At 32.8% G+C, this 27,025-nt stretch overlaps 3 protein-coding genes across 3 annotated transcripts; 2 read left to right on the top strand and 1 right to left on the bottom strand.

Annotated features, from left to right (window-relative positions):
• The first annotated feature begins 461 nt into the window (after positions 1 to 461).
• Positions 462 to 1,298, top strand: LOC145030425 (uncharacterized). The gene has a single exon (XM_078978796.1). It carries the CDS (start codon positions 462 to 464, stop codon positions 1,296 to 1,298), a length of 837 nt encoding a protein of 278 aa, XP_078834922.1.
• A 9,041-nt stretch (positions 1,299 to 10,339) lies between these two features.
• On the bottom strand, positions 10,340 to 12,943 carry PGGT-I (Prenyltransferase family protein). Its single transcript, XM_078981916.1, has 11 exons — positions 12,614 to 12,943; positions 12,223 to 12,298; positions 12,059 to 12,117; positions 11,802 to 11,941; positions 11,660 to 11,715; positions 11,490 to 11,566; positions 11,350 to 11,395; positions 11,128 to 11,252; positions 10,989 to 11,056; positions 10,824 to 10,911; positions 10,340 to 10,728 (listed from the first exon to the last, which is right to left on the bottom strand). Exons 1-11 carry the CDS (start codon positions 12,815 to 12,817, stop codon positions 10,594 to 10,596), a joined length of 1,074 nt encoding a protein of 357 aa, XP_078838042.1. The 5' UTR covers positions 12,818 to 12,943; the 3' UTR covers positions 10,340 to 10,593.
• Positions 12,944 to 15,939: 2,996 nt separating this feature from the next.
• Positions 15,940 to 18,494, top strand: LOC145029374 (uncharacterized). The gene is made up of 9 exons (XM_078977926.1): positions 15,940 to 16,217; positions 16,289 to 16,350; positions 16,508 to 16,598; positions 16,808 to 16,894; positions 17,030 to 17,083; positions 17,232 to 17,419; positions 17,495 to 17,577; positions 17,855 to 17,955; positions 18,116 to 18,494. The coding sequence occupies exons 1-9, from the start codon at positions 16,170 to 16,172 to the stop codon at positions 18,335 to 18,337; spliced, it is 936 nt and encodes a 311-aa protein (XP_078834052.1). The 5' UTR covers positions 15,940 to 16,169; the 3' UTR covers positions 18,338 to 18,494.
• The last annotated feature ends 8,531 nt before the right edge of the window (positions 18,495 to 27,025 follow it).

The raw sequence follows: 27,025 nt of genomic DNA, 5'->3' as shown, positions 1-27,025 counted from the left end.
TCTTTATGTTATATCACAAAATTTGAAAACAAGCAGACAAATTGTAGTCATGTGTGTTGGTTTGCTTTTCGTGGGTATAAAGTGAAAAATATATATTATGATTCATGAGTTTAATGATACATAATCATTTAAGAGTTTGATTTCGAGTAAAAAAGACCACACTTTCTCTGTTTTCAGCACTGTGCTTTTGTAGATAAAAATCCCACTTTAATAGTTTGGATTGGGGCTATATCCCCTATTTTTGGAGCCAATGTTTTTATGGTCTCACCAAGCTCTTTACTTCTCTTCTGCTCGGATAAAGATAAGGGCACCAAAGCTTCGGTTCTCTATGCCACATTGATCCTGCAACATTTTCCAAAGCTCTCCTGCACACTGCACACCAACTGTTTGTGAAAACTCCTGTGAGATTCATCATGTAAGTTTCTGAACATAACAGCAGTTCCATGTGATCTGAAACAAATATGAGAGCTTCAAGTAGTGTCGGAGTTGGTTTGAGTCTCGTTTTTGGGTGTTTACTGCTAGCGCTTATCGCGGAGCTTTACTATCTGTTATGCCGGAAAAAGAGGGTGACGAACACAGAGATTCAAGAAACTTACAGCAGCCCAGCGAGAGAGTTTTTGTACTTGTTTTGTTGGAAAAAGCCTTCATCTTTAACCTCTACAGGGCTAAACACAGACACCCAAGTCCATGAACCACAACCATCGTCGTCGTCGTCATGGCTCCGACCACTTGGTGAAGAATACGACGACATGACTATCGAAACCGAGCTTTTGAGGCTACAAAATCTCTCAGCTCCACCGCGATTTCTGTTCACAATCAAAGAAGAAACAAAAGAAGATTTGGAATCAGAAGATAGGAGTACGAAAAGGGGTTCGAGAGGAAGGAGTTTAAGTGACGTTGTGTTTACAGTCGAGACTCCATTTTTCACTCCACTTGCTTCACCACCATTCTTGACGCCTCCTGTAACTCCTAGGGATTCTATTTATAGACCCTTTAGTCCTCTTCTTCATACATCGACCGATGCAGAATTCAACAGGATTTGGGCATCACCACCTCCGAAATTCAAGTTCTTGAGAGATGCTGAAGATAAACTTCAAAAAAGAAAACTGATTGAAAGATTTGGAGTTGATGATTTTAATCATGATGATGGTGTGAAAGATGATGAAAATGGATCTTTTATCACACTTATTGTCTCTAAAGAAAAGGATAACATCTCAAGCTCTTCGCAGGTACTCCCTTTAGCTGCTTCACCTCCAACATTCAGACCACAATTTCACAAGAATCCAAACTCATATTAGAGTTTCATTAGCGAAACAAAATGGGTTCTTGTTTGTACACATTTTTATGTTTAAACTTTGTATGAGAGCTTAATTTGAACTTTTAATTCAAAAAAGCCCATTAGGCCATTACTTATTGATATATTTATTTAGTGATTTACTTGTGTATTTTCAATCTTCAAACCGCAGATAGATACTCGTTCTAAAGTAGAATTCTGGAAATGAATTAAAAATGTCACACTCTTACAAATTCCCATTTTCCAAGAAAAGAATTTCTTGAATCTTTATGGTTAGTGTTTAGTGTAGTGGATAGAGATGATTTTTAGGGTGGTTCGGCAAACCTGTGATCATGTGAAGCTCATCACATCAAAAGCTAAAACTATGGTTGGTTAAACGATATTGGGTGCGTATGGAAATTGAAGACACAGATTTGTTATAAAAGATAATTTATCATGTGCTAAATGTCGTGATATGCAGTATCTAAAAGTTTTGAGTTAATCAACAAAATGACTAACAAGATATATATGGTATTAGAAAATAGACAAAACTTAAAAAATAGTACTTGTGGAATGTATTTTTTTTTTTTTCAAGTTTTGGTCTAAATAATGGTCCTATTAATCTTGTTTCTTTGTGGTTTTGGTAGAAAAATCGAAAAGATAAAAATATTTATTTTTTTAATTTAACTTATTTTTATAGTTAACCAATAAGAGAAGACCCATCTATCTCCAACATTCTGGGTTGAAGCACACACAAGCTATACGATCATGGGGTATTCTCACACCCAAAGGATACACAAGAGAGAGAGAGAACCACACCTCCCAATCTTTCCTAAGGGGTGGTGTTCACCTCCTCCACAACTTCCATGTAATCACAACGCTCTTGATGTGATGAATATACTGGATGGTCTAACGAACACTCACACACACTCGAGATCTTTGCGTCTTTTTCAAGATTAAAAAAAAACGAAATCCAAATCGTGTGTTTGTGTTCATCCATATAATTTGATTAAAAAACACATAATTAAACCCAAGCGATTTTGCCTGAGTGTGCATGTTTATGTTTTAAACTCATCTCTCTTATATAGATGCCAAGGATGCATATTGTATTCATATTTTTGAAGCACGATTCCAGGAACAAGAAATCTCGTTTTCCAGGTTCACGATTCTAGAAGCTGAAATGTTCAAAACTTATGAATCGATTTTTAAACCCGAAAACACCAAAGTTACGGATGTGTGTGACCGGCAAATTTAGTCTTCTTCGAAAAATCATGTTTAGCAACATATTATCCATTAATACTCAAAAAAACCATTATAATATTTTTTGTGTAAGATAAAACCATTTTATTTGTCAATAATGCCTAAACTAATGCTTCGTAGTTGGAAAACATTTGATAGCCGTTTACGTAACATTTTTGGCATTAGAAAAACCTAATATATTCTTCTAATGTTCGAAAAAACAATTATGTTATTTCTGTACAAAAAAACCATTTTATTTTCTGATTATGAAACTTAAAACCCTTTTATGGTATGATTTTGGAATATAAAACATTTATACCCCTTTTATGCCCCATATGTGGTATGCCGGTATAAATTTGGTTGAATAAATGATTAATTATCCATTTTTTTTTCACTTTCTTGTTGTATTTGGTGAATACTATGTTAATGGACGTTCATAAAAAATCACATTCTTAATTTGATGAATTGTAGAATTGTGCAGGTTAATGCGTAGTGGGTTTGGGGTAGTAAATAATATTTTACAGAAAACCTTATATATATATATATATATATATATATATATGCCAAGGAACATTTTTTTTGACAAGAGGACCTACAGGGAAGAGCTTAAGCAATTGTGTTTGTAATGCTTGGTCCATGTAATATTTGTTTCTTCAAGTTTTAGGGTTTTGGATTGGAACTTGATGAGTTGAGGAACTCCAACTCGTCATGTAGAGATTTTTCTGGGCACGGGATAAGGACCCTACTCGACGAGTAGGCGCTAGTAAGGAAAACCCTAATTTTCCTGGTTTTTCACCCTATATAAAGAACTTATGGTTCATTAGTGGTCTCCTTCATCGTCTTTACACTACATAAGCAAACCCTAATTGAGATAACCCTCCATATTGAGTGTGTGTAAGGCTAAAGAGTGTGTGTTTGGCATATTTCTTGAAGAACTCGAGGATTTAATAGCTTGGAACGAGAAGAAGCTTATAGATTCGACATCTACTCAATTGTAGCAACCATTTGAAGGTAAAAAGCTATTACCTTGATCTTTCTTTGGTTAGATCTTTCCATTCAAGAGATTAGGGCCTTTTTAGCCCATTTTGGACCTATTTTTGGAAGTTGGGAATGAGTGAAGTTGTAACTTCAGATTTGAACTCTACTAGGCCTTATAGTCATAAAGCTATCGAATTTATCAAGCTTTGACCCTTCTTCATGCCCTAAACCTATTATCAAGTTCGGTTTTAGCATTTTAGCCTTTTGAAACCTTGCATGCACATAAATTTGGCAACTTTTACGTGGAAACTACACCCTAGGGGTCTGGATCTATAGTTTGGAGCTTTAGATTCGACTAAAAAGGGCTAAATAGATTTAGATTGGGGAAAACTTGTAACAACTCGTTATTTTCTAGTCAATAAAAGTCAACATTCTTAAATAAAATTTCGAATTTTATTTATTTCGTTAAGTATATGAGGGTTAAAAATGATTTAAATTATATAAATGATGCATTTATATAAGTATTTGAAATAAAATACAAAAATCAAAGTTTTTCCTTTTGAAACCGAGAACCCTTGGGCCGAAACCCTCCCCCACCGAAATCGAGTCTCGGACAACAAACGAATTTCAGCCAAAAACCCCCTTTCCGGCCGAAAACCCAACCACAATATATTTTTTTCCCCAAAAAATAAGTCATTTTCTCACTTATTCACTCAAAAACAATCTTATTTTTCTCTCAAGTATCATCCAAGAACATTTATACATTCAAGAAAAATCCTTCAAATTTTCATAATTTTCACCAAGAACAATCTTCAAATCTTCAAGCTAACCGAGAACACCATAGACCGAAAACTCATTCAGGACCGAGAACACATTAGAACCGAGAACCTAACCCTCGATTAAGGATTTAGGACCGAAATCAAGGATTTCGGTGGATCCTTGACCGAAAACCCTCCTCAACACTTCAACACAATTTTCGGCAATCCTTGCAAGAAATTCCTTACATAAATCAAGTGTTGTCTAACACTTTAATTTATTATTTCGCTAATTTAAATACGATTACGTGTTTAAATAATTTTAGGATGTCGTTTTTCCCACATATGTTAGGCCGATGATCATCTTTCCAATCACGTTATCCCAACATGAACACACAACAGAGATGAGTTCATACCCAAATATTTTCATTGTTTTCAATGTTTAAGGGGGATATAAATAAAACACAAGAACACTTGTGTTAATATTTAAATAATTTTAAAACCATTTTGCAATTGAGTCCAAACGGATTTTATCACTATAATCTTTAAAAATATATTTATATATATTTTAAACCCTTTTGTAACATATCGAGCAAAAAAGGTTCTTTTCACTACTTCATACACATAGTTAAATTGCAAAGATTTTCATTGCATTACAGAACATTACATTTAAAACTATAATTGGTATAGTTTGTGAACTACTACACTATTTTACTAAGGACAAGAAACGATACCAAAACATACATTCAAATTATAATAGGTATATTTTGGGAAAGACTACTACAATATATTGATTTAAGGATACACTACTAAATAATTATCTAAGTATAATTATTTACATTACAAAGTACATTACTACAAAGTAATACATACAGTTTTTAAGTACAAGAGAACACTACAACACTACACGTAAACTAGTTAATATAAGGTTATGAGGCACTACTTCAATTGTACCCGTGAGGGTACAGGTTCTAAATCCTATAAAGTATAACCAGAGTCTCCTGGAGGGAGAGCGTGAGTTTTTGTATAGATTTATACGGGATTGACAACCCCACACCTAAATTGTTAGCTACATTTAGGTCGGCAGGCCTAGGGTGACAAATGTCATAACATTCCGACGCCTGAAGAACGTCGTAGAGGTCATTAGTCAGATTAAGCATGGTTATATGAAACGCACAACAGTATAACTAAAACATTTTTTATGGGATTAACACTACTTCAATGGGTTTATTTTATTTAATAAAACTACAGTACACGACTTTACACTACAGTTGGTCGTATCCAAGCATTCGGTTTTCATACAAACACTACTACAGTGCACCACTTTACACTATAGCTGGTGGTATCCAGACATTCATACAAAGGTGTTCATACAAACACTATTACAATACATAACTTTACACTACAGCTGGTGGTATCCATGCATTTATACAAAGGTTTTCATACAAACACTACTACAGTGCACTACTTTACACTACAGTTGGTGGTATCCAAGCATTCATACAAAGGTTTTCATACAAACACTATTACAGTACACAACTTTACACTACAAGTGGTGGTATCCAGGCATTCATACAAATGTTTTCATACAAACACTATTACAGTATACAACTTTACACTACAGCTGGTGGTATCCAGACATTCACACGGTGGTTGTAGGCAGCTGAGTTCGTAATTATGAGTTGGGGTTGATCGTATCGGTTCAGTACTACTTGTAAGGGAAGTTTTCCTCACTATACGTACGGTCGAAGGCACCAAGTCCGACCCTTTGGATTGTTATCCTGCTTTATCACTGTTGTGTTCTGTTAGATCAGTATCCTGGTAGATATGATGTTTCTATGTGGTTATGATCTGTTAGATCGATATCCTAGGGTATAGGATGATGTATGATTGACGTTCTGTTAGGCCTGTATGATTATTATATGTGCTAGCTAGCATTTGATATCTATGTGATAATTGTGTGATTGCGGGTGGGTTGAGGCAGTCCTGCTTTGTGCTCTAGGCCAAAAAAACCAGGGCGGCCTGGATAGACTGAAGGCCCATCGGGGCGTACCAGTCAGTCCGAAGGCCTGGAGAACGGTCCAGAAGGCTGAAGGCCCGGTTGGGCGGTCCAGACATGCTGAAGGTTCTGAGAGTGGGCCAGATAGGCTAAAGGCTCGGTGAGGTGGTCCAGTCATGCTGAAGACTCTGTATGCATGTTGTTTGTTTATGATATTGTTCTGTTTGTATGGCATTGGTATTTTGGGGGAACTCACTAAGCTTCGGGCTTACAGTTGTGGATTTTGTTTCAGGTACTTCGGATGACCGTAGGAAGGCGAAGGCTTGATCGTGCACCTCCACACATTGTATGTCATGATTTATGGGATTCTCTGATGATACATTATTTTGAAAACAATTTGTAAACAATGAATGGTTTTGTGATATTTTAAAAGTTTAAATTTTTTTATGAATTTTATGGATGTTACAACTGGGTTACATACAATATACTTTTGATCATGCCTAAGCTCTTCCCTATGGGTCCTCTTTTCACACACACAAAAAAAAAAAAAGACACCCTAAAGTGCAGATAAGGTTTTAGGCAAAGTATTATTTACTACACATCAACCCGTATAATTCTATAGTTCATCAAATTAAACATGCAACTTTTAATGAACTACCATTAACATTGTATTCACCAAATGCAACAACTAGTGAACAAACCATGGGTAATTAATCATCTATTCAACCAAATTCATGCTTAAGAATAAGGACATTTCTAATAACTTAGTTATCACAGTACAACGAGTGAGTAGGCAAATGGGTAACAAGTTGTGTCACTAAGCCTTTTTGTATGGCAAAACCAATTCTTTTGAAGACAATATCCATAAATCTAGGCGATATAACATTGTTATGCATGATCCATTGTACTCTGTTAAGAACCTCCCACAGTCTTCGACGCGAAGAAACCAAACGTATCAAACGTAAATGGTATGAACACGTGTTGATTTTCCATGCACGATTTCTCATGTTTTGTGGCCTTGCATGTAGCAGCTTTTAAAGTAGCTTGTCCCTCCTTAAAACCCCTAGCTCTCAAGCCCACGAGAGGGGATACCTATATAAGATCCATACAGACGTGTTTCCCTTAAACTCTTACAAGAATCAAAATGTCAATCGGTATAAGGGTTGACATTCCTTTTGTCAGGCCAGTCAAGAAATTTACAGGTGTCTCTTTCTTGGCGGAAACCCCGACACGCTTAAATATGTTAAACAAAACACCCCTAACCATATCATGCCCGTATTTGAACCATGTGAGTTCTTTACAATGAACTACATGCTCTCTAAAGGAGTCCAAACGCGATTTGTAGTACACCGAACATATCTCGTCATCTGGAAATATCAAGATCATAATCAGAATCCATACCACATATTTAATGTCAATGTCCGAAAACTTGTTAAGTAGAACTGCTAACGTCAATGTCCGGAAACTTGTTAAGTAGAGAAGTCAAGGCACAAACATAATCATAATCCATACCACATATATTGTTATCATGTAAGATGTGGTTTTGCAACACCTAAGATTGGGCACTTGAGTCAATAAAAACATATGAAGTAGCCTCTACTACCGAATACAAATCCAAACCATCAAACCTAGCATATCACATGTGGGCATAACGGAGTAAATAAATATTTTATTGTATAAAATCATAACAGAAAAGAGTTTTGTTATACATAATAAAAAACAAAATGTTTTTTTTTTGTATAAAAAATAACATAATAGTTTTTTCGAACATTAAAGGATTATAAGTTGAGTTTTTCTGATGTCAAAAATGTTACGTAAGCGACTATCAAAGGTTTTCCAGCTACAAAGCATTAGTTTGGGCATGATCTACAAATAAAATGGTTTTATTGTATATAAAAATAATATAATTGTTTTTTCCAGCGTTGATGGATAAAATAAGTTTTTTAGGATTTTACCGTTTAATAAATTCACAAATAAAACACGAAATCACTTTCAATCAGAAAAAAGTTACTCCATGAATTCATGAGTCATTTCTTTATGAATTTAGTCGTTGATATATTGCCATATTACTTTTTTGATAGTTTAGTAATTGACTCATTGTCACGTCTTTAAATGCGGTTTTCAATCTCTAAAATAAATAGTTTATTTTTTTGTGTGGGTACCAAGTTTGGGGTAAGGACTTTCTTTATGAGATGGATCATGGGGGACAACATTCTCTTTCAGATTGCAAATTTAATCACTCATCTTCTAACTGATTGCCTGGGATAATGTTGATTAATTTTATCAAAAGATTGTGGATTCAACTCTCAACTCTCTTTATACTAAACACACTTTATCTACATCAATCTTATTATAATAACTTTTATATTAAATTATCTCAAATATGAACATGTTTTAGATCCAGAATTTTAGCTTCAGATAAAGTGTAACTATCTATTTTTTTTTTTTTTTTTTTTCTCTTTTTGTTTTATTCTCTATCAATTTTCCATCATTATCAAGAGAGTCTGTTTTCATGTTACTTATTATACAGTTCTTACCTTCAACATTAGATACGGTTATATGATTTTATAATCTTATTGGGCAAATAAAACTTTTGTATGCGATATTGTCAATTTTTGTGGCTTGACTTGCGTTTTTTTCTTCTTCTAAATTAGTAGGTAGAAAGATGAATCTCCATTTGTTAACTCTTTCTTTTTCAACATAAAAAATAAAATAAAATAAAATAAAAAATATTTTTTTAATAAGAAAGTAAGTTAGGTTACTATTTCTCCTTTTAGACCTATTTTGTGTAGTACTTATCATACTTTCTAGCTAAGAAAATATCATACGAATGAATCTATTTTGACACAATATTAACCTTGTATCTTGTTAAAAATTACACGAGCTATAGATAGATTGTAATACAAGGAGGTGTATTTTATGGAAAAAGGTAGATGTCAAAAATGGACTCATAGACTCATAGATTACAACTTTAATAGCATAACCTAAACTAGGTTTTTGTTATAAATGAACATCGGATTTTGGACCATAGGTATAATTCACTTATAGTTCAAGGACCATGTTTATAAAGAACCTATAGTTCAGGGACCACTAAACGATTGACAACTGACAAGCCAACAATGATGAATCACACCCGGTGAAAGAACAAGACATCAACAGTCAAATACTCAAGAGCAAGTTACCAAAATCACCTTAAAGATTAAACTAGTTTACAACTAAACCTTTAACCTCTTCAGTACTACCAAATAGAACCCTATAGTTCTGTTTTATACCTATTAGGCCCATACCATCAAACTATTTTTTAACAATATCACGTTTAAGTGGGACCTTACACTTTTTGGTGGAAATTTCAAAAGCATATTGATTATACGACAATTAATTGTCTTACTTTGTGTACATATGATTATCTAGTTTTGTTTGCATTCTTGTGAAAACCTCAAGGGGTTGATTGAAAAAAGGGAAAGTTGGGGGAATGGAGTCAGTTAGATTTCATCCCCCACTTTGACTTGTATAGGAAAAGTAATAAAAACAAGTTGGGAATTTGTTTGTGTTTGTAATGAGTTGGACTTTTACCTAAACAACAAATGGCCACAAAGATAGCCCGTGACAGGGGCACATGTGGAATTCGCCGAAAGTTTACCAACCCCCACATCGCATTCGCACATCCATTTACCATTAACTGCCTATTCTACCCCCAATTCTTTTCAAAACTTCGCAACACTTAATTTTCTCGTGTAATAAAAGTTACAATAATTAATATGTAAGATTGTTGCTCTAAAATTAAAATACAATTCATGAACAATAATCAAGAAAACAGAGGGTAAACACTATCAACAAACACTTCGTACAAATTTTGATAAATATGGTTATTCAAATAATATTCTAAGACGTGAAATCTGACTAGAGTTGAATTTTTTGAATTTTATATGTTCAAGGTGATTATATAATAACAAATAAGTAACATCAAATAATCAACTATACTAAATATTATGGTACAAAAGATAAAAGTTATGATGTGATTTGTTGCTTGAAATTGTTATAATTGAATGTGTGTAGAATTATAACTTTGTACAATAAATAATAGATGAATAAGAGTAAATAAATACACCCGAGTAATTTATAGCAAAGGACAAACTGAAGATCCAAACAAGACCTCAAATGTCCAATCATTTGTCTTTTGTGTTGTAAATTGTGATGTTCAAAAGTAGTACAACGTCCAACTTCTCATGCATGTGGTACAAACAAATCATTACAACAGTGTCGCTTTAAATAATTCCCATGATTAACATAATAATAACAATAAAACATTACACGATAAATAACACACGACACTGAAAGTGTCTCTGAAATCAGATCATACTTATACCCAATTCTACACTGAAAGAATTGAGATCAGTCTCTTGTAACATGCTAAATGCTGTAAATCCATAATATGAATGGTAAAGATCCGGAAATTGTCCAGGAAACTTGCTGAATCCACCATACTGTAAAACAAAACAAAACAAAACAAAAGGACTTAATGAAAGAAATAGCAACCTACTTTACTTTCATTTATTTGTGTATATTGACGTTTTTGCACCTTGGATTGACATGTGAGCAAAAATTCGCGAAGGGTTTTTTCGTCAATAAACTTGTGAGCGCCTAATATCCTTAGAACTCCACCAATCCTAATATTGAACCCAAAAAGAATTCAGATAACAAATTTGAATTCTAAACTTAAAGTGAACTAGTGAAGTGAGCTCACCAAAAAGCATAACAGGTGTCACTGGTTTTATTAGGTCTTCCTTGAAACCCTCCATCAAGTGCTTGCCTCTGGAACATTGAGAAAGATGATTTGAGTTAAAATGACTGATTTGCCCTTGGAATGGGAAGTGTGGTGGTACCTGTAAGCACCAATCTAGAAGCAATGGAAGATCTATGATGCAAGAGGATGTGGATTGAGAAATTAGGTTGTCTTCAATGAATCCCATTAACCGAAGAGATGCAACAGCACAGTAAGTTGCACCACCTGTGAGTCTAGAAGTAAGAATGGTATTTATGATTAATAAAAAATTTCAGTTCTAAAAAAAATAAAATCAAGGAAACAAGATTATTATCATTATCACCATGAGACTCTTGACCAGGGATTAGTCCAAACCCACCATCATATGACTGCAAGGGAACACCTTCTTATAAGCCATATGCATTAATTTATTTTATTTTTTTATAAAGTTTAAAATCAGAAATAGAAGGTGAACATATATACCTGACAACTCAATATATAATTCTTGGCTTTCTCTTTATCAATGCCACTCCAATCATCCAACAGAGATGAAATAACAGCTAAAAAAAAATCAAAGTGGTTATAATGAAATATCAATCCTGAAAAGGAATAATAAGATTATGAAGGTAGATGAAAGAAACACGGGGGCTTACCAGCACAATATACAAACCTTAAATCCTTCTCTGCCCCTGTATGAATGGGCATGAAACTGACACGCAAAGAAATAAAGAAGCAAGAATAATGTCATGGAAAAAAGATCCAATAAACCATAAATGTAATAAGTGTTAGGGTTACCTCCCATCAGCTTGTTGAAGACATTTCATTGACTTCAAAATTGAAGTAGAGTTGACAAGTGAAAAGTCATAGCCAACTGTCTTTAGTATGGCTAATGCACAGTATGTGCTTGCCAAATGACTGTTATTAGGAACTGAGACCTGTAAACATATAGCAGAGTGAGAAAAATACAACTGAACTATAAAAAAATGAAAACTTGATAGTTCTTTAACAGGTGAATTCTTGAATAAATACATAGTGATAACCTGACTTTATACCTCATTATCAAGAGAATGAAACTGAGAACTTCTAGAGCCATGAAATCCATAGAATTGTCCTGCAATAAACAACCCACGAATAGGTTTAGTGATATCTACATTGTGGTGATGAAAGAGAGGAGGAACACTGTGCAGTTTTAAAGTGGCAAATCCATAATTCATACCGTTGTTTAGTTCGGCTTCATTCTTAGGGTGAGCTTGTAATGACAAAACCCAATTGACAACAGCTTCTTTATCGACCTAAATAATCATTAGAAAATATCATATTAATATGTTTGTAGAGTCAATTCCCCTGGAAATCTGTAATCCCACACATGTATTAATTAAACACTGGCCACGCCACAAGAATAATAGCTTCGGAATGCTATTATTCAGCCAACTGAGTAATTAACTTCTAAGTCAATTCCTATTGAGGAACACTCGGAAACTGAGAGCAGATTACTTCAAGCAACTAATAACCCTAATTTAGCAATATCAGTTCAAAAATCACAGCTTTTCGCTAATAAACGAGAACAAATGATTTACATATCAAGGAAATAGGCGATGAGGGCTCACATGATCTAGCGCATGGAGGATGTGGAGACCGGATATGATAAAGTAAGCAAGTGTAAGACGATTGATCTCTTGACCCTCATATCCTGATGGCAATATCTCGTAATTCATCTGCAGATACATTATGTGTCGATTTCTATCGAACAATTGAACTTCTGAGCCTCGATCCGTAGAAGAGCTCCAAAGCAAATCATCATCATCCGCCATTCAGATCTTTCCGGACCGGCGATTGAAAGGTTGCGGTCGCTTGGAACCGGTGGTAACAGTCCCTTGATCTTGGCAGAAAGTACACCGAAGTTCTACAATTCAAAAAATATCACACGACTTTTGACATTCTAAACCATTAATGTTACAATTAACTTTTCTAGAATCTAATTAAAATGCTGCTACTGTTTTAATATCAAATATTTAAAACTAGGGAAATTAAGTAATCTAACTAAGGTTTTTAAAATTTTGATTTGGATCTTTGACCAATTGGAGTGCATGCAACCAACATATTAATCGTCTAGCTAGTCACGAACACTAATGTAAACACCACCCAGGTGTTTAATGGTGGGTATTGGTTGCAAGTTCTGTGGTTATTTGTATGGTGTGGGCAGACGGTTTGATGCGGTTTAGGATTAAAATTGTACCGCATGTACGGTTTGAGACTTTCGGAAACCACAAGTCAACAACCCGCATCGCAAAAGTTATAAACCGTGTTATGCGGTGCGATGCGTTTGGTGCGGTGTAGATGATTTTTGTACAATTTAATAATTTAAAGAGTAAACCAATCAAACATTAGTTGTTGTATGTACGATAGAGTCGTGGGGTGTAAAATTTTGATTCATCGTATACATATCAACCCAATATTTTACATAAACTAATAGAATAAAAAACTCGTGCTCTCCATGATTAGACTTTTTTGGTTTTGTTGCATGCATTGTTATTTGTTAGATGTAGAGGTTAAGTAATATATGGATTTTTCATTAGGTAGTCTTCGTAAGGACTCCGATAGATAAATACATAGAAAAGAGATGAAAATATAGACAAATTAAAACTATCTACTTCATGCGTCTATATACTCCAACCTTATTCATCGGGAAGATTCCTCATTGTTATCTTGTAGGTGACAATGGAGGCTACTATATTTTCTTGCATGACGAGCATGTCATCTATTAGCCCTTTTGCCTCATCCAAATTGTTCCTAGATATGACATCCCCAAATTTATAGTCATTTAAAAGTTTTATTTATGTTTATTTTAAAACAAAGTATTTCTTTTGTTACGAAATTGGTCCCAAATATTTCAATGTGAGATAATAAAACATTTTCGAAGAGACGTTCAATATTGATATTTTTTAAAACTTGGGATGTCATAACTAATATAAAACATAAGGATAAATAGAACTTACGTTAATTTACATCAATGATCTACATTTTATTTAATCTCTCTATATAATATATATTTGCATCAGTACCTATGATACAAGTATACTGAGTAGATCAAATTGAGAAAGTGAGTACATATGGTTTATTTATCAAACAATTAACCCAATTATTATCCTCGTTTTATTATTTTTTATTCCATAATGATTTATTGTTAGGGATATTTCCTAAGGATCATCGCCTACATCACATAGACAGTATTGATTTGGGGATTACTCCCCCAATACGTGTCCAATAAGAGTTAGAGTAGCATCGCATGAATTCGTAGTTACTACATCCAAGGATGTAGAAATCGCTACTTGGTACCTGCTCGGCCGACTGGGGAGTAGCGTGTACTAGGGATTACTCGGGGAGTACTCGGATTCGATATTTGTGTAGAAATATATTTTTTAGTATATGCCAAAATCATAAGTTAAAATCATAATTTGATTGGAATATATAACCAAAATTAGATACATGTGAATATATAAAAACTGAAATACACACAATTGTCTCACTATGTAAATAATTACTGAAAATTTAAGATATATATATATATATATATATATATATATATATATATATATATATATATATATTAATAATCACATGTGTGTTAAATAATAAATCATTAAATGTGTTATACATATTAATCTTGAAATTCTTATTTTTTTTTTCTCTTTTTATGACAATTTTGACCCTTTGACCGAGTTTGACCGATTTTTGACCGAGTTTTTCTAAATCCGAATTTTTTGGCCGAGTTCACATTACTCGCCTCGGTTAAGGGCCGATTCCGAGTAATCGGCCGAGTTTTGCAACACTGACTACATCGAATGAACTCATAATTCACAGCCTACAGTTTATGAGTGTGTCGGTGTTTCCACATAACTTGTTTAGATGAGCCTGTCGGTGTTTCCACATAACATTGTAAAAAATTATTAGTAGTAAAATTTACCGTATATTTTATTTTTTTATACTCGTTGAGATAAATTATTCTTGTATATAAATATAAGGGAAATTGAGCAATCTAACAATTATAAATGAAGTTTTCAAAAAAAAAAAAATTTAATTTTTTTTTTCAGTATTTAAAAAAATAACAGTTTTCTTCGGAATGCCCTCATTTCAGAATACTGTTTATATTCCGGAGTTTTTTTTATTTTTATGTATTTATTTATAAATAATTTTCAAATAGATTTTTTGTTTTTTTAGGATTCCAAATGATATATTTCATAATATTTCATGTTATTGTTTTTCAATAAATATCAAATTTTATGCACTAATATTATATATACTTCATATATATCTATGTTTGTTTAATTTATTGCTAAATTAAACAAAAAAAATGATTTTTTTCTTGAAATTATGGATTTTTTATTTGAATTTCGTACTTGTTCTTAAAATTTTAGCAGTTTTTTTTTTTTTTAATTTTCCAAAAGCCAAAATCTTGGTTCGGAATCCAGAATATCATTCTAAAATTGATTAAAAAAATATCTTTTTATTTTTTTTGTTCGAAACGCCTATTTCGGACAAAAAATTTATTTTTGTTAATTTTTTTAGTTGCTATGTATAAATACACATTAGAAAAACGATTAGATCTTTAATTTCCCAAAATATAAATTTATTGAACTTATCAATATTGGTATATATTAGTATTGAGAAATTAAATTACCTCCTACCTTTTATACCTACAATTATTCCTACCCACTAAAGTTATGACAAATCATCATTCAATTTAATTGTATTTAATATATTCCTAATATAGCCTTAATGAGTTAGTTAAATAAATATGGAATGATGACACTTCTCACAATTTTATTGGGTAGGAATATTTGTAGGTATAAAAAGTAGAAATCAATTTAATTTCTCATTAGTATTTGCCTTAAAAAAAAAATACTCGTTAAATTGTTGTTTAATTATATGATTACGATAGAAGGCTTTGTGCCCGTCGACACCCTGCTACGGTGCTTGTTGCAAAACCCTGAACCCTCTCTCTCTCTCTCTCTCTCTCTCTCAAACGCACACGTCCGCGGAAGACTCAACCCGGCCTTGCTAGCTCGGTTTAGTAGCCGAGGCTGCGTCAGTGCATGTTCGTTACTTGCTTTCTCCGAGTAATTATATCAAACAGTTGGTGTGCGTCACTCGCTTTTCAATACGATGAAGGGGAGCAGAACTACTGTTCTAACATTCGCTGAAAAATGCAAGGTATATAACAAAATTTCTCTCTAAACCACACCTGTCAAATTGGTATGAGAGTGATGATCGTATTTTTGCAGAATATATTGGCGTCAAATTGGCAAGGTAGTCTCAATACAGTTAAGGCTGATGCTACCGGAAGGTACCGATCTAATTTTATTTGCTTTGATTATTAGGATTTTGTTAGGTAATGCAATCTTATAGCGATCGTATGAGTGTATATATCCTACTTTTTAAGTGTATTAATCAGTCGTTACATACGGCTTTGTTTGTGTGCGTGTGTGTGTTTCCTTTTACAGCAAGGAAGAAATTTACAGTTCAAAAGTAAAATACTTTGTGAAGAAGGGGAGGCCTTACATTTGGGTACCTGAAGATGACCTGCATAATGTGGTATGAATTGATTAGACCATGAACAATTTCTACCACCGTGTGCTTGTTTGTCAATAAAAGTTTCTTATAACCTGTCTGAGTGATATAATTTACACTAGAATAGGGGTGGTAATCTTTTCTACTTTCTTTGAAAAATGCATAATCTGAATTATTGTACATCATTAGATATGGCCTTCTAGTGTTCTTATTTGTGTATTTTTCTAAAAAAGAATACAGTTATAGATGAACGTGGCTCATTGGCTGTCACAAGTCCCTTACCAGGGTCACTTGCAAGTCTGCTTCATTCTTTGAAGAAGGTCAGTTAATTTTCTTTAACCTACAAAGCTTTGTGATCTGAGAGTTGAATGAGAGTGTTGAAAGTTGAAACCAAACTATGTTGTCTTAATCCCAATTATAATAAGTTAATAACCAAAAGTCTCTTATTTCTACAGCCTCCTAATCGGATTGCTCTTGTTGGTGAAGTCCTTCCACTTGGTGATAAAAAGGTACAATTTCATAAGCTAAACATAAGTTGTCTAATTTTGCTTCAAGTCTTCAACTTTCATCTTTCAAGCATGATTAAGAATTTAGCTAATACAGATTTGCTGATGGTCTTTATGTTTAAATCTAGTATTATTTATGGAATTGTGTCAGGCAAAGTCAGCTGCAGAAAGCCTTCGAGAGATGATAATATCAGAAGCAGAGGCAATTAAAGAGTTCAGTTATTCAGTTTCTGGTATATTAAGCTCATCTAACTTCAGATCTACATCTCGTGCTGAAAATCTCCAAGACCTATTGAATGAAGAAGATCAACAATACCGGATTTATAAGTTTAATCCAAGGTAAGAATATGCCTTTAGATACATATATTGCTAATGTGGACTTGCATTTGATAAAAGAAGTCTTTTTACATGCAGTTCAATCAGTTACATAGAAGGAAAGGGAAGCAGTCATGAAGTGGATTTGAAGGATATGGAAGAATCAAAGGCTGACCCCTTGTGTAAGTGTTTTTGTACACATGCATGCATGATATATTGATATTTACATGTGCATTTATTCTAAGGAAGTAGCAACCTATTTGTATAACAATGTACATATATGGGTAAAAAAAGAAAATGCATTGGTATTTGAGTAAAGTAAATTGTATTGTTTAGGGATGATATATATATATATATATATATATATATATATATATATATATATATATATATATATATATATGGGATAAGGAGAATGTAGTTGATTTTTATGATTAATTGATTATAGTATTTTTGTAGCGGTTTTTTCTGGAAGCTTGATTGATGGAATTAATCAAAGTGAAGGCAGACGTCGAGCCCTCATAATCTTTTGTGCTACATACTTGAATAAGAATGTGAAGGTATGTATGATCTCAAACACCATACTCATTCACGTCTTTCTAAAAGCTATTTTTTCGATTATAAGAACGAGAAGGGCATTCACGTCTTTTTGCACAGATGAGAGATAAAAAAAAAAAAAAGCAATTTCTGTCCCGGGTCTCTGATGTTTCACGTGTGCAGGACGCAGTGGTGGTGTCTGTAGATAGGAAAGGGCTGGACTTGTTGGGGAAGGTGGTGGGACCCACGATGGAGGAATACGAATGGAAGGAGTTGAGATTGGTTTTGAAGGAAGAAGCAAGAGATGTGGAGACATTCTGCAGACGGCTGGTTGAGATGGAAGAGGAGTCGATTAAGAATATTTCAGCATTCAGTGGTCTGCCACTGGAAGCCAATGATAGTTAATTATTTAGGCTGTTGAAAGGTTTCTCAATCGAGCTCTGTGTGTGTGTGTGTTTTGGTTGGATTTGTGCCTTGTGTATCAAGTGAAGTCCTAGTAAAAGACACGAACCACACCACTCAAAAATGATCTCTATTATTGCAATATCGGTTATTTTTGCAATCTCGATAATTCGTTTTGTTTAGTTATTTTCTCAAATTATCAGATACATTTCATACCTGGTTTTGAATTGTGGGGTATTTTCCTAATATTTAATATTTCATATCCTTTTTTTTTTTTCACATTTCAAAAATGACATTTGATTGTGGCATGCCGCAACAATGTTCCACTGGCGGAGCATCCATAACCAATGTATTCGTTCTGAAGGTGTTGCCTAAAAAGCAAAATCCAAAAATTTGGCAACATTTCAATTTGTGTACAAACAATGATTTTGGTTCCTTGTTAGGATTTAATTTTGTTTTATATATAAAATTACATATTTTTAGGCTTTCGAACTTATATGCGATGTAGTAAATATTTTTAGGAATACTTGTATCAAATCTAATGCAACTTTTCGACTTGTATACAAAAAATGAATTGGTTCTTTGTTAGGATTTAATGTTGTTGTAAACATAAAATCGAATATTTTTAGGATTTGGAGCTTAAAAGAAGTATTAGATAAACTGGGAATAATTGTAAGAATCTAATTCAAACTTTTTAATCTTATTTTAAGAGGTTTTTTGGATTAGGGTTAGTTAGGCTAGATGTAGTTAAAAAGATTGTTTTAACTAGATACCAAAAATGATATTATAACTTGTTAATATTACTTAGTACCAATTTTGGTTTAAAAAATATCTAAACATCAATTCACAATTGATTGTTGAAACAAGCAAGGAACCACAATTTTTTATTTTTTATTTTTTATTTTGTTATTATTTTATTTCTTTTAATAACCCTCCTCTTTTATATTAATTGTCATTTATTTTTGGGTCACGACTAAACCTTATACCTTGTACATAGATGTATATATAACAATAGTTGTGTCTTTGTTTAAGCTATATTATCTCTTGATACAACTAGCAATATGTTTTAAACCCGTTATTATTTGTTGGTTTGGCGACACAGCAAGAATCTAATGGGGAAAGTACTCTAAGCACATGGCAACATGATGAGAATTGAATTAGAAAAACTTTGTTCAACTTATTTGTTGTGGGTAACTACTTTTTAAATTTGTTAAAATAAAGCGTTTATCTAGTATACTAGGGCTTTAAATGGGAAGATTAGTTTGTCTTCATGCATAAAATTAGTTAGGATGTGCAAAGTATTCCATCCATGAAAGAGACACATTGTTTGATTACTTAGGGTATCCACAATACACTGAACTCGATAGAGTTCAATGGATTGCCATATCATTTTTTTTTACACTCAAAACAACTTTATCATTTTTTCTTATAATGCATCGAACTCTATAAAGTTTAATAGTAAGTTACAAAAACTAATTTATAGTATATATATAAGATTACAAAACTTTTTTTTTTTTACTTTTTTATTTTTCTATTTTTTTTTTCTATTGAAGAGTTCAATGGTCATTGAACTTCAAATCCATTGAATATCAATGTGACATCTCACTATGGTAGAGTTTCATCAATTGATTTTCAACTAGATATGTCACCTCATTAATCTGTCTCATTGAACTTACCATTGTGGATGCTCTTAGGTAGTCCAACCAACATCTTTTATTTGACCATGAATACTTACATGGTCTTCATGACACATTTTATCAAGGTTCTAAATAACATAAGATCCGACTTTGACGACAATGTCAAGCCTCAAGTTTTTACGAGCATTGGTGAACCACGTCGTTTGTAATGCTTGACTTAAGGTGACGATTTTGTATATAATTAATATTTTATATGCATTTTCTTATATTATTTATTTTTATATACACATATGACTTAAGACTACATTTTGTTAAAATTTGGCAGCAAGTACAAGCCTTGGAGCCGTGCTATGACGAAATCATGACAAGCTTTTTAGAACCTTGCATTTTATAGATGACGATTGAGTTAGGTATAAAATGATTATTATTTTCAGACTTTGTTAATAATCATAAAAAGTGAGTATATATATATATATATATATATATATATATATGTATATATATATATATATATATATATATATATATATATATAGACATATATATGACTTAAGACTACATTTTGTTAAAGTTTGGCAGCAAGTACAAGCCTTGGAGCCGTGCTATGGCGAAACCATGATAAACTTTTTAGAACCTTGCATTTTATAGATGCCGATTGAGTTAGGTATAAAATGATTATTATTTTCAGACTTTGTTAATAATCATAAAAGTAAGTATATATATATATATATATATATATATATATATATATATATATATATATATATATATATATATATATATATAGGTTATTCTATTCTAACTAATTATTGTGTGTATATCATATGCTATGAGAATTACTAAGAGAATAAGTTGTTTAACAATGCGAATACGTTCAATCTTACATAACTATTGTTATTAACACACATTCTCACTTATTAAATCGTCTATAAGATTATTATACACTTATTATTATTATTCTCATTTCTGTCACAATGTTTATTGGATCGTATTTTGTCAGAATGAAAATGAGTGAAAAACGATGTGTGAGAACAAAAATAAATAATAATTAGTGAGAATGCATTGAAATGACGATATTTTTGTAAGGTTGAACGTATTCGTATTGCTTAACAACTTATTATCTTAGTAATTCGTATAGCATACGATATCCCCACAATAACTAGTTAGAATACTTGAACCTAGTTTTTTATATATATATATATATATATATATATATATATATATACACACACACACAGAGAGAGAGAGAGAGAGAGAGAGAGATAGATGTAAGTTCAATTGAAAAAACAAAAAAGGTCAAATGAACGATGTTGTATATATATATATATATATATATATATATATATATATATATATATATATATATATATATATATATGTGGAATATTTAGATATACTTTTTATTAATATGTTAATCTTTTAGCTAATATATTAACATGAAGTTTTTATAAACTTATAAACAATTAAACCAAAGAAAGTATGATAACTAGTTGACTGAGATCCCAACATATATTTCAAAGTATTTTTTAAGTAAACTTATAAATATTGTACTATAAGTATTATCAAGTATATTTAATCATGCATGAGTTTCGTTTAGAATAAATTTAAGTTGTTGTACTTAACATGTAGTTTTTTAATGTCATTTGACATTTGTTAAAACTATGGAATATTTGAGAAAACGAAATGTCCAAAAGATATGCACATTACAACAACAGGTGACCAATGTCCAACTCGGATTGATAAGAACAAAGACTAAACGACCCACAAAACTCGGCGAAAAGTGACATATACATAATAAATATATATGTAATTATGTAAATTGGTCAGTATAGTATAGTTAGTATGCCTATTTTTGTTTACACTTTCTGGTACTTTTTTTATTGACATGAAAAGCACGAAAGGTATTATGTGATAAAGTTTTTTAGATGATTTACATAGTTTCAGAGGTGATATTCGGTTCTAAATCTTGGTTCCAAAAATCCAAATCTAAACTAAAACCAAAACCAAATCGGGACCATATATAAATATTCGGTCCAATTTTTGGTCAATATAAAATGCTAATTCTAGATTGGTCCGATTCAAGTAAGATTGACAATATCCGACACGTCACGACAACCTAACACAAACTAAACATGTTTAGATAAGAGATTTCAATATATTTAAATAATATGGTTGACATGACACTACAAGAAAAATAAATGAATATGGTTAGGTCAAAACTTTCAATTCGAAGATCATCTTTTTTTTATAAATTTTATATTTTTATAAATTTTATATTTTTATAAATATATTATATAATAAAAGAAAAAGATGGAAAATTAAGATTGAATGTGCCTACAAGTGAATTTCATTCCCATTCCCATCCCACATGAAAAAGGATGTTGGTGCTTCATTACAAATATTTAAATAGTAAATACTATTAAGCATTTTAGCATAAGAATAGTTTTGGAACCTCATAACCATATTTGTATCAGAGACGTTCTAGCTTGATTTTAGTTAAAACTAGGAAAGAATCCCACTTTGTAGTATTGGATACGCCAAATAAATAGGCAAAACGAGAAGATTTTATTGAGTTACATTGAACTGATTAAATTAAACTTATTTTCTAGTCCCACATTAAAAGCATATATGATTCCACTTTCCTTGTGAACTATCTCTCCATACCGTTGTTGGATAGGATCAATAACACTTCATACATTACATTTTTAAGTACAATCCAATTAATTTCATTGCAACTAAATGCAAATTTAACTATCAATAACATTTTATACATTACCTTTACAATCCAATTAATTTCATTGTAACTAAATGCAAATATAAGCCATTAAATTTATGAGTTTATAGCCATTAAATCTATCAATATAAATTAACTTCTTGAAAACCAACCAAATCTTTATACATAATTGGTCCAAAATGAAAATGCTCAAGTGAAATCAATGAAAAATATAATGTCTTATCTTGTATTTACCCGTTTCTTGTATGACCGTTGAACTAACTTCCATATCATAAACGTAATGTCATGCCTTGTTTTCAACCAAAAGGAAATCGACATATGCTAACTGAAACAAATTGGCAAAGACAATCTCAAATGAAGCTTTTAGTTAATTGGTTTCGATGTCAATAAAAACACAAAAATGGTGCACATGCATACATGCAACTGGCAAAATACATATTAATGAAAATTAAAGAAAATATGTTTATACCAGTTTGAAGTTCATTGTCACGAATTTCAAGTTCATTGTCAACATGTAATTATTTTTAGGTTGTTAAAATTGGAAAAAAAAAGGTTATTATAGGATCAATATAGTAACATACTTTTAGAAATGGTCCAAATTTGAACTTAATTTCATAATTGGTCAAAACGGTAATATAATTATAGAAATAATCACACTAGTCTTTTTAAAATGGTAATTCTCCATTCATGCATGCTATCTCAATCTCACTAAAAACAAATAATTAAGATCAAGACTGAAGCAACTATCGATATGTTTGTATATATAGCAATACACATGTTCTATATTTTATACAATAATTATAAAGACACTGGTTAACGTAAACACTTACCAAGATATAATGCAAAAAACGATTTATTAGGCCAGAAATAATGGAAAATATATTTAAATGGCAGAAAAATTCGTTAAAAGTAAATCAAACTTTTAAGAACCATTGAATCCTTCGTCTTCATCTTTATATGCTATTCCATGATTCGATCTTCATATCATTGAAAAAGATCATGTTTTGATCCCATGGTTGTGGTTCTTGTGAGTAGAAGTTACTCCAGAACCTTTCAGCCTCATATTAGGTCTTTGTTTAGGTCGCTAAGTCATAAAAAATGGATTTTGATGAGTACTATTCTTCCATGCAAGAGATAATGACCTTTTGATGAAATTATGGAATTAGGGCTTTGGGCTGGACACCATTAAGCCATGCAAAGTCATAAAGTCAGAAAAACTTATGACTTAAGACATCCCTTAGAGGCTAGATCTGTGTTTTGGATGTTTTGGTCTTAAGCATTAAGTTCTAAAAATGAGATTTGGTCACCAAGGGAGTACGTTGGGCGTACGTATGTGTACACTTAACGTAATGCATTTATTCCTCGATTCCTTATTGTGACGGGTTGTATGCTAGGCTTCAACATGTAGTACACCGGGCGTACTGGGGTAGTATGTGGGGTGTACGCACCAAGTACCATGATGGGCCATTTTTGGGCCTTAGGTCTTTTGGATTTAGGCCATGAGTTGTTGGATTAGATGTGGGAAGGGTAAAATAGTCTTTTACCCCTTGGTATGATAATATATGACTTGGGCCTTGGATTATGAATGATTGTCTTAATTATTAATTAGGAATGATTTTTGGATATGTCTAGTGTGAGGATCCCGGTAGCAGCAGTGAGTGTGTGTTTCGGTTATCTCAGATAGAGGTGAGTCTCCTCACTGTACCCATGGCTCAAAGGCACCAATGCTGACCCACTAGGATATGTTATATAGAATGCTAACTTTATTTGTGACTCTTGCATTTATATGATGGGTTGGGACCAAGGCTATACATGTAGGGCTGAGCCTAATTGCGTGAGAGGGTTGGGCCCATTATTATAGGTTGGGATAGGCCCATTGTATGATGGGCTAGGCCCCTTTGTATGATAGGCTAGGCCTATTTGTATGTTGGTCTAGGCCAAATGAGTAGGATAAACTAGGCCCATTATTATGGATTGCGTCTAATGTGCAGGCTAGGCCCAATGATATGTATGGTATGTGGTATATTGCGAAAGTCACTAAGCTTTGTGCTTATGGTTTATTTTTATGGTTTTAGGTACTTTCGGTTCGAAAGGGAAAGGGTCCAGTGTGACTCTACAGCATCCCCCAGAGTTTATTCCACATTGATAATTTTGCTCTGATATTTAAATGCTATTTTTATCTTGAATGGTTTTGAGAACAATTTGTTATATAAATTATTGTTTTAAAAATGAAAATTTTTCCTTAGATTTTTGGGACGTTATAGAGATAATGAAAACTCTCTAGGTCATGATGCTGTTGGAATAGTGTCTAAGGCTGTAACTATATTCGGTTGTGCATGGTCCTTTTGGGTTGCCTTCACCATAGTAACTTGAAGGATGATTTGTATAAGAGAGAGTAAATATTATAAGGAATAATATTTGGCTATTTGATTAATATAAGTCATAAATTAATTGGTATTAATTTGGTGACTTAAAGAGATTAATTAAATAAGAGGGTATAAACTGTCAATTGTTTGATAGTTAGACTTTAGACTGTAAATCCATTAGGGTTGACCTTGGACGGATTCTAGGAGCTTTAGGATAGCTCAAATCGTCCATATGGTTATCTATGGAATGGATTTGGATAGCCTTAAGAGAAGATTATCCAATTAGGGTTTAGGGTGAAACCCTTAAGGAGTCTACAAGTATAAATAGACCCTATGGGTGAGGGAATTCGACACACAACCTTAATCAAGGATACTCTGGCCGAATTCCTCCCCTCTCCTCTCTCCTAAATCATCTTGCTTGCTATTGGTGTTTGTAAGCCATTAGAGGAGTGACATTTGTGACTCTAGAAGCTCCAAGACAAACAAGATCAACAAGGGATTCAAAGGTATGATTCTAGATCTGTTTCATCATTGTTATTTAGCCTAATTAGCTATTAGAAGTCTTGGATTCAAAAGCATGTTTATTAGAAAGCCTAGATCCAAGCATTAGGGTTTTGCATGCACACATAGGAAAGTTCTTATGGCTAAAACCCAACAATTGTATGGTATGTGGTAGTTTGGGGGAGCTCACTAAGCTTCGTGCTTACAGTTTCAGTTTTGGTTTCAGGTACTCAGTTTTCAAAAGGGGAGCTCGGAAAGATTGTAGTGCACACACCATTTGTTCAGTCTGGGATGTTTATACTCTGATATATTTGACAGTTGTTAAGATATTTTGAGATACGTTCTTTATGATTCTTATATGACGTTTAAAGAATATGGTTTAGTTACTAATTTAAAACGAAATTTTTAGACTGTATTTTTGGGATGTTTCAAGTTGGTATCAGAGCCTTGGTTTGAGGGATTCGGGCACATTTTTCAGGTGTGTCTGAACTCAAACTAAGGAATTGGTATAGGAATTTTCAAAAAGGAAAATCATTTTTGTAAAAAGGGAGTTTTGAGAAAAGAAAAAAAAGTTTTAGAAAAAGCGAAAAGAATTTTTAGAAAGAGAAGAACTTTGAAAAGAGAAAAAGGGTGTGGTGCATGCAATCAGTCGAGCTCAAGTAAGTACTCCCAAATTACCCATATAAGTTTATGTTATGATTATTAGTTTCAGTTTCAGTAGAACAGCATGCTAGAATAGGACTAAGGATCTAGGAAGATGCCTTATGTGCTTGCTTTATATGTTCCAACTTTATGAGAATTGCATGCTAGTATTGAGTAGAGAGTAGTAGGATAGCCTGTTTAGGTAATGTCTGATAGTATGAACCTAGCATTGTATGCTAGTACAGTTTATTGTCATGAGAATAGAATTGCTTGAGTGGTTTCCTGTGTCTGAATGATGCTTGCTTTGTGCTTTATGGGACTCTGAGTGATGGGAGTTAGCCATTAGGTGAATACTTCACGTCACATGTGATCAGGGTTGAATAATCTCAGAGTGCTGGATTTGGCTCTATTGTGCAGCTCTTGTCTAAGTCTAACCGTTGTAGGGACGAGTCTTTTACTCGAAGGATTATCTGAGTCTCATCACATGTGATGGTATTCAAGTAATGGCTAATTGGCATTACAAGGAGGCCTTCAGCAGCTGAGGACTGGATTTGGTGGAGTCAGATATTTCCCTAGGGAAAGCCTAGGATGAGAGTAACAAAGATCAGTTGTAGTAGAAGTGACTTGGTGGAGTCGAGGAAGTACTTGAGGAAAGTACGGATAGATGTGGAAGGTAGTATGGGCCCGTACTACTGAAAGCAGAGGATTCGTACTCGAATCAAGGAAGGCAGAGATGAGACCAAGGAAGCAGTGGACTGTTTAAGGTCATTTATGACATGAGGCTACTAATGGTCATGTAGCAATCACTTTT

The sequence above is a fragment of the Lactuca saligna genome, chromosome 2 (assembly GCF_052625555.1).
Source record: "Lactuca saligna cultivar CGN05327 chromosome 2, ASM5262555v1, whole genome shotgun sequence".
Taxonomy (NCBI): Eukaryota; Viridiplantae; Streptophyta; class Magnoliopsida; order Asterales; family Asteraceae; genus Lactuca; species Lactuca saligna.
This window is presented reverse-complemented; position numbering and strand designations above follow the sequence as displayed.

Bases quoted from the DNA above. Each gene is read 5' to 3' on its own strand.
- LOC145029374 (XM_078977926.1), top strand. From the start codon at position 16,170: ATGAAGGGGAGCAGAACTACTGTTCTAACATTCGCTGAAAAATGCAAG. The intron at 16,599-16,807 runs GTATGAATTGAT...TTTCTAAAAAAG, and splicing joins AAGATGACCTGCATAATGTG to AATACAGTTATAGATGAACG. The intron at 16,895-17,029 runs GTCAGTTAATTT...TTATTTCTACAG, and splicing joins TGCTTCATTCTTTGAAGAAG to CCTCCTAATCGGATTGCTCT.
- PGGT-I (XM_078981916.1), bottom strand. From the start codon at position 12,817: ATGGCGGATGATGATGATTTGCTTTGGAGCTCTTCTACGGATCGAGGC. The intron at 12,299-12,613 runs GTGAGCCCTCAT...ATGATTATTTAG, and splicing joins TCCTCCATGCGCTAGATCAT to GTCGATAAAGAAGCTGTTGT. The intron at 11,057-11,127 runs GTACCACCACAC...TCAATGTTCCAG, and splicing joins TTCTAGATTGGTGCTTACAG to AGGCAAGCACTTGATGGAGG.
- LOC145030425 (XM_078978796.1), top strand. From the start codon at position 462: ATGAGAGCTTCAAGTAGTGTCGGAGTTGGTTTGAGTCTCGTTTTTGGG.